The sequence below is a fragment of the Schistocerca nitens genome, chromosome 5, assembly GCF_023898315.1.
Source record: "Schistocerca nitens isolate TAMUIC-IGC-003100 chromosome 5, iqSchNite1.1, whole genome shotgun sequence".
NCBI lineage: Eukaryota > Metazoa > Arthropoda > Insecta > Orthoptera > Acrididae > Schistocerca > Schistocerca nitens.
The window spans coordinates 864,268,635-864,283,162 of record NC_064618.1 but is presented as its reverse complement, the minus strand read 5'-3'; the positions used below and the strand labels follow the sequence as shown (position 1 = coordinate 864,283,162).

General features: G+C 44.5%; 1 protein-coding gene across 1 annotated transcript in view; it reads left to right on the top strand.

The window, feature by feature from the left end:
- Positions 1–7,313, top strand: part of LOC126260059 (putative fatty acyl-CoA reductase CG5065) — a 468,918-nt gene extending 461,605 nt beyond the window's left edge. Inside the window, exon 9 of the mRNA XM_049957250.1 lies at positions 7,035–7,313. Within this exon, the coding sequence (XP_049813207.1) occupies positions 7,035–7,209 (175 nt within the window). The 3' untranslated portion in view covers positions 7,210–7,313. The remainder of the gene's footprint in view (positions 1–7,034) is intronic.
- The last annotated feature ends 7,215 nt before the right edge of the window (positions 7,314–14,528 follow it).

Sequence of the window (14,528 nt, the reverse complement as noted above, 5' to 3'; positions counted from 1 at the left end):
TTGAATTTCAACGACACTCGGGTTCATTTCGGAAAAGGAAGGGACCCTGCTTGGCAATGCAATTGGGACAATGAGCAACAAAGGTTCATGCTAAGTTGCTGTAATTTTGTGATGCAACAATTTTAAAAGCTGAGGTCTGCCATACAGTTCTGAAAGTTTACGTGCTTTTAGTCTTCCTTGTTGGTTGATTGAAGGTTTGAAGTCGTCGATCGAGGAGGTGGCGACAGTCACTCATTGTCGGCCGTCGCTGTTGCAGAAGCTGGATGCTGGCGCGCCTTCTTCTCGACACGGTCACCAGGCTAAACGGGCTCTTGATGTGTGCCAGCTAATGCTCCCCATCCGCGACACCGTGCTAGAAACTACCATAGCCAGTCGATTGCAATTACATGCTGCCAAACCCCGAAAACCTGGCAACTTGCGGGAGCGTCACACAACACACCTGCTCAATCGCACTACCCCAACCAGACTCCCCCTCGCTTCCCGCGCTCCACGCGGCAGAGTTAACACTACCAAAGATCCTACACACTTTCGTTCTTCACACGACCTATCGATGTATTCGTTCGATAGCATAGTTTTCCCTAGGCAAGACCCAGCGAAAAATACAAATAATATTTACAAAACAAACCAATTATACATCGACATAAATGCATATATATATATATATATATATATATATATATATATATATATTAAAACAATTACAATATATAAAGACACAGAAATGTTATATCTTCAGGCAACAAAATAAGGAAAAAATTATGGTACAATAGATGGAAATAGGAGGATATGAATTTCCGGCGTTACACGGTCAACCACAGGCTGCAGAACGTCGCACTGTGGGGTGCTGCACCAGCAGTGTTGCAGCTCCTAGCTACAGAGTTATGCCACTGGCTGACCCACGTCTCCCTTAATTGGCAGAGGAGTCCTGCCCGACGTTCAGGCCGAGGCACTAGTGCAATGCTGCCTCAGTCTAATTTCTTAGAACAGAGACACAGCAATATCATGAAGTGCATTAAAAAACATGACATCTCTGTTGTGACATTCGGTGTAATCAAGGGACATGCCTCGAGCTGCAAGGGAGATTCATCCCACATATGGACTGCAATATATTAAGGTGTTTGTAAGGGATGGTGAGAAACTAAGCTTTCAAAGACTGCAGTGAAAAGTGCAAATTTTATTTGATACAAAGCCGGCCGCTGTGGCCGAGCGGTTCTAGGCACTGCAGTCCGGAACCGCGCTACTGCTACAGTCGCAGGTTCGAATCCTGCCTTGGGCATGGATATGTGTGATGCCCTTAGCTTAGTTAGGTTTTAGTAGTTCTAAGTCTAGGGGACTGATGACCTCGGATGTTAAGTCGCATAGTGCTTAGAGCCATTTGAACCATTTGATAGAACCAATACAGCCAACTGATAACACATACATTTGGTTATTTTTTGATAGCTTCAGTATCGGTTTAGGCATTTGTCGCTTTCTCAGATGAGTTTGAATATATTCTCCTGGTAGAAATCCCGTCGTTGCATCTTCACCCACGTTGTTCTAAAGTGTTTCACCTCCTAATCCGAAGCGAATTGTCGGCCTTCTAGGTGCCCCTCCTGTTGTCCTGAATCAGCTCCTCCATGTGGACTCTGTTCAGAATGTTCACGCCATGCTGGATCGACCACAGAGATGCTTCTCGGTGACGTTTCCCCTGCTGGCTGCAAACTTTCGACACCATTCTGGAACGTGCTGAAGAGACATTACTAACTGTTTGCGAACCTCTACCAGTTGCTACTGAATTTCAGGAGCGGTTAGATGTTTCGCCCACAGAAATAGAAAGACTGAACTGATTTCTTCACGAGATTTGCTATCCAAAGGAGCCGCCATTAGTGTTTACCTGCAACCTGCGCTGTAGATGGCTAGTGGCTGCAACTCTGCACAGTTACCAACCCCACGTATCAGAATTACCGCACACTACTAATTTCTACACCGATAACCACATGTTTTATAGCTTGTTTGTACGTCTTTGGAACGAAATACACTCCTGGAAATGGAAAAAAGAACACATTGACACCGGTGTGTCAGACCCACCATACTTGCTCCGGACACTGCGAGAGGGCTGTAGAAGCAATGATCACACGCACGGCACAGCGGACACACCAGGAACCGCGGTGTTGGCCGTCGAATGGCGCTAGCTGCGCAGCATTTGTGCACCGCCGCCGTCAGTGTCAGCCAGTTTGCCGTGGCATACGGAGCTCCATCGCAGTCTTTAACACTGGTAGCATGCCGCGACAGCGTGGACGTGAACCGTATGTGCAGTTGACGGACTTTGAGCGAGGGCGTATAGTGGGCATGCGGGAGGCCGGGTGGACGTACCGCCGAATTGCTCAACACGTGGGGCGTGAGGTCTCCACAGTACATCGATGTTGTCGCCGGTGGTCGGCGGAAGGTGCACGTGCCCGTCGACCTGGGACCGGACCGCTGCGACGCACGGATGCACGCCAAGACCGTAGGATCCTACGCAGTGCCGTAGGGGACCGCACCGCCACTTCCCAGCAAATTAGGGACACTGTTGCTCCTGGGGTATCGGCGAGGACCATTCGCAACCGTCTCCATGAAGCTGGGCTACGGTCCCGCACACCGTTAGGCCGTCTTCCGCTCACGCCCCAACATCGTGCAGCCCGCCTCCAGTGGTGTCGCGACAGGCGTGAATGGAGGGACGAATGGAGACGTGTCGTCTTCAGCGATGAGAGTCGCTTCTGCCTTGGTGCCAATGATGGTCGTATGCGTGTTTGGCGCCGTGCAGCTGAGCGCCACAATCAGGGCTGCATACGACCGAGGCACACAGGGCCAACACCCGGCATCATGGTGTGGGGAGCGATCTCCTACACTGGCCGTACACCACTGGTGATCGTCGAGGGGACACTGAATAGTGCACGGTACATCCAAACCGTCATCGAACCCATCGTTCTACCATTCCTAGACCGGCAAGGGAACTTGCTGTTCCAACAGGACAATGCACGTCCGCATGTATCCCGTGCCACCCAACGTGCTCTAGAAGGTGTAAGTCAACTACCCTGGCCAGCAAGATCTCCGGATCTGTCCCCCATTGAGCATGTTTGGGACTGGATGAAGCGTCGTCTCACGCGGTCTGCACGTCCAGCACGAACGCTGGTCCAACTGAGGCGCCAGGTGGAAATGGCATGGCAAGCCGTTCCACAGGACTACATCCAGCATCTCTACGATCGTCTCCATGGGCGAATAGCAGCCTGCATTGCTGCGAAAGGTGGATATACACTGTACTAGTGCCGACATTGTGCATGCTCTGTTGCCTGTGTCTATGTGCCTGTGGTTCTGTCAGTGTGATCATGTGATGTATCTGACCCCAGGAATGTGTCAATAAAGTTTCCCCTTCCTGGGACAATGAATTCACGGTGTTCTTATTTCAATTTCCAGGAGTGTACATACCAGATTCAGGGATAGACAGTTTGTTGGAAGGTTTTTAGTGCTATGCGACATTAAATGTCTCTGCATAGGTCATGTAATTCGCGGGCCGCTGATTTGCGTACGCGGTAATGGAAATGAGCGTTTGGCGTCATTGGCCGGGAGGCCGTTGCGGGGTGGGTCCGGCCACCTTGGTGCAGGTCTTATTTGCATTCGACGGCACATTGGGCGACCTGCGCGCCGGATGGGCATGGAACGATAATAAAGACAACACAACACCCAGTCCCTGAGCGGAGAAAATCTCCGACCCAGCCGGGAATCGAACCCTGGCCCGCAGGACGGCAATCCGTCACGCTGACCACTCAGCTATCTGGGCGGACTGAGTACGTGGTGATGGAGCCCGATAGCGACCCAGATGGGTTCCATACCAGATAGCGACCAACATGGGTTCCATAGGATTTACATCTGACGAATTTTGTCGCCGAGACATCAACGTGAAATCGCTAGAACGCTCCTCAAACTACTGTAGCACGGTTCTCGCTCCGAGACACGGAGAGTTGTACTGCTGGAAGATGACACCGCCGTCGGGGGAGACATCAAGCATGAAGGGATGCAGGTGGTTCGCAGCTGTCAGCGTGTCTTCGATCACTATCAGAGGTCACATTCAACCGCAGGAGAACGTCTCACCTATCGTAATACTGCTCCCAACAGCCTGGGTCAACGGCAATCTGGACGTTTCGCCGCCCTTCACCTCGATGACAGCGTTTGTGGAGACGAACATCGACCTAGTGTGCCAGAAATGTCATTCACCCGAAGAGTCGATACGTTTCCATTGGTCGACGGTCGAATTCCACTGGTCCCGTGCCCACTGCAATCGTAATTGACGATGTGAACACTCAGAGGTGGTCTGCTGCGAACCTTCACGTTCAACAATGTACGATGAACGGTGTTCTCCGAAACAATCTTGCGTGCACCAGCATTGTGCTCTTTCGGCAGAGACGCCACAGATCACCATCTGTCTAACTCTACAGAGCATACAAGCCTCCGAACCTGACGTCTTGTGAAGAGTCGTGGACATCCAACCATTTAGCACCTAGGTTGAGTTTCACTGTCCTTCTACCTCTTGATAATTAATCGAAACCCTCAGCTGCCGGCAGATGTTGTTGACATACCTCGATGGGGACAGCTGAAAATGTGTGCCCCGACCGGGACTCGAACACTGGATCTCCTAGTTACATGGCAGACGCTCTATCCATCTGAGCCACCGAGGACACAGATGAATAGCGCGACTGCAGGGACTTATGCCTTGCACGCTTCCCGTGAGACCCACATTGCCAACTGTCCACAATCTACATACGTAATGTTCCTAATAGATACTTTGCCCATCCGCTCGTTACTCGCGCCCACTTAAGTTGACAATTCCCGTAAGAGTTCAGACAACCTGTGCGCACTCACACAGACGAAGGTCAATGGCCGGGTAGCCATTTAACTATATGTGAAGATAGTAACTGTTGTCGAAAGAATAGATACCATTGATGACCGTGCAGCTTCTCTAGAACAAATGATAATTAATTAGGAAATGAGACACTGAAAGTAGTAAAGGAGTTTTGCTATTTGGGGAGCAAAATAACTGATGATGAAGTGGAGAGGATATAAAATGTAGACTGGCAATGGCAAGGAAAGCGTTTCTGAAGAAGAAAAATTAGTTAACATCGAGTATAGATTTAAGTGTCAGGAAGTCGTTTCTGAAAGTATTTGTATGGAGTGTAGCCATGTATGGAAGTGAAACGTGGACGATAAATAGCTTAGACAAGAAGAGAATAGAAGCTTTCGAAATATGGTGCTACAGAAGAATGCTGAAGATCAGATGGGTAGATCACATAACTAATGAGGAGGTATTGAACAGAATTGGGGAGAAGAGGAGTTTGTGGCACAACTTGACTAGAAGAAGGGATCGGTTGGTAGGACATGTTCTAGGGCATCAAGGGATCACCAATTTAGTATTGGAGGGCAGTGCGGAGGGTAAAAATCGTAGAGGGAGACCAAGAGATGACTACACTAAGCAGATTCAGAAGGATGCAGGCTGCAGTACGTACTGGGAGATGAAGCAGCTTGCACAGGATAGAGTGAAACGTCCCCTTTTAACAATTTATACATGACTGTGCTTAAACTGACACACAATATTTTTAGCGCAACGCAATCTGACTATCAAAGATCCCTGCAAAAGAATGGCCCTGAGTAACATTAAACTATACCTTTCACAAATCACTTACCTCACAAAAAATCTTCATTACTCGAACTACTGCAATACAGCGAGCGCCAGTACTGCCAGCTAAATAAAAGATTCAAACTACGGAAGGCACTAACTACTGATAGGGATAGTTAGCAAATGAAAGATATTCATAGAGAACAAACAATGTATTTACCTTAATAGTCATAATATATATAGCAGTTCATGACAAATTACAAAACTCCGCCGTCTCTCTCCCCACATCCACCACTGCTGGCGGCTCACCTCCAACTGCCGCAACGCTACGCGCTGTTCACATCCAGCTGCCGCTGCCCAACACTACAATGGCAGACAACAATGCAAACTAGACACAGACTGCACACAGCACAGCCAGTGATTTTTATACAGAGGTGGCGTTACCTATAAAAAAACCTAAACGGCCTACTTACATAGCCCCCATGCTCCCCACAAAAAATTTTACAAATTGTTTTGGGCAGTGGCCAATAATGATTTGATAAAATTTTTTATAATTACAATAACAAAGATATCAATTGCACACACTTATTGATACATTGTTGGTAAAAAGCTAAACTTTCTCACAGTCCATAAAGACAGTCCTAATCGTTCATCACAGTAAAATAGCAGTGTTTTTCTCAAAGTCTGAGCAGTAAAAGAAAATGCACACGGAAGTAGTGGATTTCCATGCAGTCTTGAAGAAGTAGTGTTGTCCTTCCAACGAAAAGACAGTGCTGACTCAGTAGCATGGAGAGCTGCATCAAACCAGTCTCAGGACTGAAGACCACAACAACAACAACAATAACAAAAATTGAAACCCTCACCTGCCCACAGGTGTTGTCGACATACCTTGATGGTGACTCGAACCCGGGATCTCCGGCTTCTCTTTCCGTAGATGCACGTGAACATTCGACCAGATACTCGTTCAGAGGCTCTGCGTAGTGATAATCTGCCCTTTGTCAAAGGGCAGATTGTAATGGATTATAATGGATGTCTCCTTTCGCAGCCCATATCTTCACTAGGGTGTTCCCCGTCGGTGTCTTCTCCGCTTACATACTTTTATTACCGCGTCACTTGCCAGCAACGTGACCAGAGGGCATCCAACTTCGCGGTGGGCAGTGGTCATAATGTTTTGGCTTATCAGTATATATAACAGACCAAACTCCATGGATATCAGTCTCGTAAACATAGTTTCTGATCGACACTTGCACAAAACCCAACAGGATTTATTTGTACTAAAAGTGTATTCATGCTGGCGGACAAACCTATGCTGGATCATGTCCACATGATTTCGGAGGCAATGTCTGTTGTGTGGACTTTATTGTTCGCTCCCATACTGTGACCTCACCAGTCGCCGTTGTTGTTGCAGCCTGTACGTCCTGGACCGCACGGCGAAGGCGCTGTTTGTGATGCTGCTGTTGTGGCTGCTGGTGGGCTACTCCGAGACTGCGCGCTCCGCCCTGGACACAGTGGTGGAGACCCTGCGCTCCCTGCCTGTGGTGGGCAGCGTCCTCACCACGGAGTCCACCCTGCAGCCTATCTGAGGGCGGAGAGAGGCACAGCAAGCTGCCGGGCAGGGGGGGGGGGGCGTCCGAGCCTCTCTCTCTCTTATTCCACAATATATATCAAATCTCACAGCTCGTATAGGTACATGTATCAATGGTACTTGCTCTGCACTTGCTCTTTGGCATGGAATAACATGTGGGGATAAGTTCACTTACGATAAAGGCAGAAATGTTTGTTTACAAAGAGTATTGTAGGTATACCCATAATTATCTCTCGTGGTGGGAAACTAACTTTACACTGAATTACAACTGTTTCACATTATATGTATTGCATGTTTTACAGTATGAAACAAGTAGACAGAAAGTATGACAGAATATGGCTGATGCAACTTTAAATCAAAATCATGAAACTGAAAAGTGTCGTCGTGAGAATATGTTTTATACAATTTAGAAGCATGCTATTTTAAAGGCCTATATAGTGTTCAAATATAGCTACCTATTGGGTAATCCAGCGTGATAAATGTACAAAAACTGTGGTTTCCACAGCTGTGATCAGTAATTTTTGGTTAGATTTGTATTAAATAACAGTACTTGTACGAATATTTTGAAGGTTATGTAAGATAATATTTTATACAAAAATCTGTTTACAGACAGCTACAAATTTTAAATATGATTTGTGTGTGTGTGTGTGTATCTTACGTGTGTGTGAGCGTGTGTGTGTGTGTGAGAGAGAGAGAGAGAGAGAGAGAGGGAGAGACTTGCTCTATAAGCTAATTCAGCATTGCCACATAAGTAATCTGTAACTGGAAAATGACAGATATATATGTATTAGTTGTAAGTCTCATTATAGATAGCTAAATCTTTTTATACATTTGTAAATCTATTTTTATGATAATAGTAAAAGATACCGGTCGAGTTTGTGTCATGTACGAGTACTTGCCGCTTGAATAAAGAATTGATCCCGAATTTAAATTTCTTAGTAATGACACCAAATTTCACGTTTATTGTATCAGTCTTAATACTCGTTAATTTTTTAATACTAAACCTCCAGTTGTTTTTAATGACGTTTAGAGATATCTTTTCAGTTTCACGTCATCAGCCAGACCTTCCACAAAGTTATCATCAGTGGAATGAACTGGAAAAAAATGTAAAAAAAAAACCGAACTGTATGTGAGTATCGGTAAAGTATATCGATTATGTTAGACACATATCTTATGAGGTGCTACACTGGCCAAGATTTCACATCGCAGTTCACCTGTTCTCATGTACAAGGGCAGCGGCAGAATTCCTCATCTTCCTTAGTCCAGAGGAGATAGTACTCCGACACCAGTGCACTCGAAAGACACTACAACGACAGAATGTAACCTCCGTAAGTTAACTTCAAGCCCCTTCTATTAATTCGTAAGTGACGGATAGTTTTTCTCTAGCACAGTTTTTTTTTTTTGTAACGAACTTTCATACCTACACTTTTTGTATTCTGTTCATGCTTTTCAGGAAATTCTCGCTAACATGCTACGTAACTCTACTCCTACATTTTATCATGTTATTTATGAAGATATACCAGGAAATGTTTTTCCCCAAATTTAAATTCATGCAGTCAACAGGAAGTATCTTCATTAGGGGACTTGGGGAGGCGGTTACGGATAACTACAATGTAAAGATTGCATTTCCGATTTTCTGTCTAGTGTTGTATGAGGTTTGTTAATTCATACAATCTACTTTTTGCGATGTGTAGGTTTACATTCCCATTCTCGCGCTCTTAGAGGTTTGTTTAAAATGTGATTTGAATCTGACTTTTTATTTCATCGTTATCCTCATTACTACACAGAAAATAGTGTCTCTACAAAATTATGTTTTGAAAACCTATAGCTAGATTTTAAGTTTGATGCGAAAGGACTGCTTAACGTTAAAGAATTTTCTGAATCCAGTTGTCATTGTAATCTCATTTATTTTAAGAAGTGCTACTTCTTCCTTTATCAAAGAGTGCTAAAAAAAGAATCAGGCTAAAAAAATAATGTATCGAATCCACAGAATACCTCACCATGAGCGGCTGTACGGAGATTCTGCTACTCTGGCATACATTTCATTGCTTTAAGCACTGTGCCACTTCGCTCAGATAGCATACAACCGAAATGCTGAAGCAGTACTGACAGTTACTTCTATTCGCGTTTATAGTCACACTTTCACACGGTATACTGTCCTACCCAAGAAGCTAAGATAAACTTCATAAGCACAAAACAATATACATAAAAAAATCCATTCCATCGTAGAGAAAGAAACACAAAAACAAATGGACTGCTTGGATAAAACGATAAAGAGAGACAAAATAAGCACAAAATTGACGTTTACCGAAAAGCAACAGTAACAGTCACAATTATACATGCTGCATCAAAGCATCCACAAATCGTCAAAATAGCAGCTCTCTAACACATTGTACACAGGCTCAATAAAATCTCACTCACTAGAGAAGTCTATGAAGAAGAATTGGTGCAATAAAGATCATAGCCGGAAGTAATGGCTATTACACCGATACAATGCAATGACTCAGCCACTAAATCAAAACGAAACTATATAAAAATGGCAGCAAACAGAAGAAAAGAATACCACAAAACTCTACAATCAACACAGACACTACAGTACACACAGAAAAGGGACACTTATGACTAACAAAAATAGCTTGCGCACTTTTACATATAAAACAAATCAACACACAAAATAGCAAATATACTGAAGAAAGAAAGCTCACACATAGCACACAGAACAAAAAACACACTCCAGTCTCATTTACAGACACCAACAGAAAACTCAGACAAGTAGATCAAGCAGACAAATGCCAAAGACCTGGTAGAGACCAATTAAAATGTCTATATTGCAAATCAGTGTGACTGGGAATGACTGGCAGGTATTTGAAAATTAGCTACAAAGTAAACATAAAAGCCTGAAGTATAAATACAGCCATTTTATCTTTTTTGAAAACTTAACAAAGTGTAGGATGAATTATCTAAGATGGAACACAATATGAAAATTATTGGAATGAACAACTACAACAGAAAACCTCGATCATCGCAGGGAAATTTTCATGTAAAAAGATTCCTTGCAGTGGACAAGAAAGTAATAAATGACTAAGTCAGTATAAGTAACAACTAACTGATCATGTTGGCCACTAAAACAATAACAGATGTAAAACATAGCCATACTAAATAATAACTGAATCTCTCAGTACAGACACAAAACAAAAGTTTTACGAGTCACTCCACTCAGAATTTATCTTTTTCCCAGAGCAGTCCTCAGCACACGCAGTAACAAATGCACACACGTAATTAGCAAACGAATGTCAAATTGCATACAGACACCGCATCACAAACAAAATACGAATGGAAAACGCACAACTACAGTTGGCAATATTGTACAAAAAAATGGTTCAAATGGCTCTGAGCACTATGGGACTTAACTTCTAAGCTCATCAGTCCCCTACAACTTAGAACTACTTAAACCTAACTAGCCTAAGGACATCGCACAAATCCATGCCCGAGGCAGGATTCGAACCTGCGACCGTAGCGGTCGCGCGGTTCCAGACCGTAGCGCCTAGAACCGCTCGGCCACACCGGCCGGCAACATTGTACACATATACACACAACCAAACACACGTGTAAGATTTAAAGTGAATTGTTCTATTGATATGTGTTCGAAAACGGCTAAAATTGGACGTTCTACTCCAGGAAGACACAGAATCGTAAGTGGAACGAAACTGTAATCTAACTATCTGAAACTTGCGGTCCAAAATCCTGTTTCTTACCTGACAAAAGAATAACAGAAAAATTATAGCAGCTTATCTGGAGTGCCCATATAACGTAATTATTTTATACATAAGACAAACACGTATTATATGCCGTTGAAGGGGTTTATAAATGAAAAAGAAGCGGAACGCGTACGGCAGCAAGCAGGCTCTCATTTAATTGTGTAGACGGATCAAATTTCCAAGAAAGCAAGAAAGAAGAAGTTGGTTTTATTCAAATGGCAACTTTTAGGAGAATTTTTAAGACGCTGCCAGCACGATAAAAATCCGGGAGGAGTTTCAGAGGCTTCGCCGTTTCGTCTGTGTACTCTACTTTATTCGTTTTCTTGTTAAGACTTTTATGTATTTTTTTCCATGCGTTGCATACACAACTCGGATTTTTTTCATTTACTTTATTTATTTATTTCAACGCTGGAGAATTAGAGACGTTCACTTGAAAATCGATATTTATGAATAGGCAACGTTTGGATTTGTGTTTTAAATAGTCTACGAATGACAGCTCTTCCAAGCAATGTAGAAACCAATTGATTTTCTTGTTCGTCTGTTACCAGAAGAAATAATGAATTATACAGCTTAATTTCGCCGAGTCCATTACTCAGATGAGCTCCTGCTTAGCTGGGCGGTAGCACACGCCTCACATGCAAGCGGGCCTGGGTTCGATTCCCGGCAGAGTTGGGGATTTTCTCCGCTCGGCGACTGGCTGTTGTCCTGTCCTCGTTGACTCTTCATCCTTATCACCGGTTCGCAAGTCGCCCATTTTGGCGTAGAATGAAATAAAACTTGCACTTAGCGGCCGAACTTCCCCGGATGGAGCCTCCCGGCCAACGCTGCCATATGCTCATTTCATTTTTTCATTACTCAGGTACCATTATTATTCTCGTAACTTGGATCGGAGTCGGCAACCGACGACAAACAGGATTCTTGATCATCAATTAACCATCGCCAATGGCTGGCGATGAAACGGGACCCGACGTTTCACTAGTTTCAGAGTTCCACGTTGTGACATCTTACTACAATGCGCGGAAGCGTCGACTTAGTTTCTCGCACGTAATAACACCGTAGATGGTTAGGCGGGAAGAAAGGATTTGCGCAACGTAATTGTATACGTTTACAGCAACAGTCTCAATTAACATGTGCCTCGCTGTGTCCAGAGTCACGCAAGTTTCAGGCCAGAAGTCAGAAGCCTGCGAGATGCCCCTAGCTGACGAAACGGGTTATAAATGCCTCCTGAAACCATTTCCTGGTACGCATGTTAAGGAGAAGTGGGCTTGAGATAAGCGTCCGAACATTCTGAGAGGCATATTGCTAAACCACTTGAGGTGAATGCCAGGAGGGTACCTGCGCAAGCCCATTGTCGAAACTTTCCCTCACCTCCGTCGGTAAAGACAAAATCACGCTGTCGATGATACTCCTGTCAAACACACTGCACAAAACCGCAGGCGGCATCATTCTAATACCGACTCTAATACTGCCTCTAACCTTCACAACGGCCTCAGTTCGACGAAGAAGAGGATCTGTAAGTTTCTGCCGGATTGCCTTATTAGGTCCGGCAGAGAAACCAAACTGCGCGGCTGTTGATTACGTCGTTTCATCCACTGTTCCAAATAGTCTCACACACTTCCTATGGGACTAAGATCTGGGAAATTAGCGGGCCAATCGAAGTGGGATAGGCCACCTGGATGTTCGTGAAACCGGGGAACGTTTGCATGCGGTGCTGTGATCACGACTGCCGCCATTTTTAAAAGACGAGAGTGTACACAACACACCCATAATGAAGCCATAGAAGAAATGGCAGAACTGTGTCACCAAACATGTTGAAATAAACAGTTTTCATCTTTTAATTGAATGAGTCCGTGAATGAGTGCAACAAATAAGTGTACTGTAATAGTCGTAATAAAGCTACGAGATGCAGTCCAAATGGTAACGATCCTGTCTCTACAAACAAAGCACATTACAAACGCACAAATAAACAACTTCCATGAGAGAGTGTCAGTTGTGAGACGTATTTTACTGATTTCCACTGCTTACAAACCATCTTAATTTTAGCATGTCAGATGTCGTGTTTCATACCTTGTCAAATTTCAACAGTGGAAGGACGATGTCTGACCTGAACAACATGGAAGAGACGGATGAGTTCTTCTGAGAATATTTATGGTGTTTTACGAAAAGTACGGGATGCAGTCACCTGTACTGATTTAAAAGCTCCGTTCATAATTTTTGGATTTGGGTCTGAAATAATCTACAACATGATGTGGGATAACTGCATATGTCTGGCTGCATTTTATACAGTGTGGTCCATTGAAAGTGACCGGGCCAAATATCTCACGAAATAAGCATCAAACGAAAAAACTACAAAGAACGAAACTCGTCTAGCTTGAAGGGGGAAACCAGATGGTGCTATGGTTGGCCCGCTAGATGGCGCTGCCATAGGTCAAATAGATACCAACTGCGTTTTTTTTAAAAATAGGAACCCCCATTTTTATTTCATATTCGTGTAGTACGTAAAGAAATATGAATGTTTTAGTTGGACCACTTTTTTCCCTTTGTGATAGATGGCGCTGTAATAGTCACAAACGTATAAGTACGTGTTATCACGTAACATACCGCCAGTGCGGACGGTATTTGCTTCGTGATACATTACCCGTGTTAAAATGGACCGTTTATCAATTGCGGAAAAGGTCGATATCGTGTTGATGTATGCCTACTGTGATCAAAATGCCCAACGGGCGTGTGCTACGTGTGCTGATCGGTATCCTGGACGACATCATCCAAGTATGCGGACCGTCCGCCAGATAGTTAGTTATTTAAGGAAACTGGAAGTGTTCACCAACATGTAAAACGTCAACCACGACCTGCAACAAATGATGATGCCCAAGCAGGTGTTTTATCTGCTGTCGCGGCTAATCCGCACATCAGTAGCAGACAAATTGCGCGAGAATCGGGAATCTCAAAAACGTCGGTGTTGAGAATGCTACATCAACATCGATTGCACCCGTACCATATTTCTATGCACCAGGAATTGAATGTCGTGTACAGTTCTGCCACTGGGCACAAAGAGAAATTACGGGACGATGGCCGGCCGCGGTGGTCTCGCGGTTCTAGGCGCGCAGTCCGGAACCGTGCGACTGCTCCGGTCGCAGGTTCGAATCCTGCCTCGGGCATGGATGTGTGTGATGTCCTTAGGTTAGTTAGGTTTAAGTAGTTCTAAGTTCTAGGGGACTTATAACCACAGCAGTTGAGTCCCATAGTGCTCAGAGTCATTTGAACCATTTGAACGGGACGATGACAGATTTTTTGCACGCGTTCTATTTAGCGACGAAGTGCCATTCATCAACAGCGGTAACGTAAACCGGCATAATATCCACTATTGGCCAACGGAAAATCCATCATTGCTGCGACAAGTGGAACATCAGCGACCATGGCGGGTTAATGTATGGTGCGGCATTATGGAAGGAAGGATAATTGGCCCCCATTTTATCGATGTCAATCTAAATGGTGCAGTGTATGCTGATTTCCTACGTAATGTTCTACCGATGTTACTACAAGATGTTTCACTGCATGA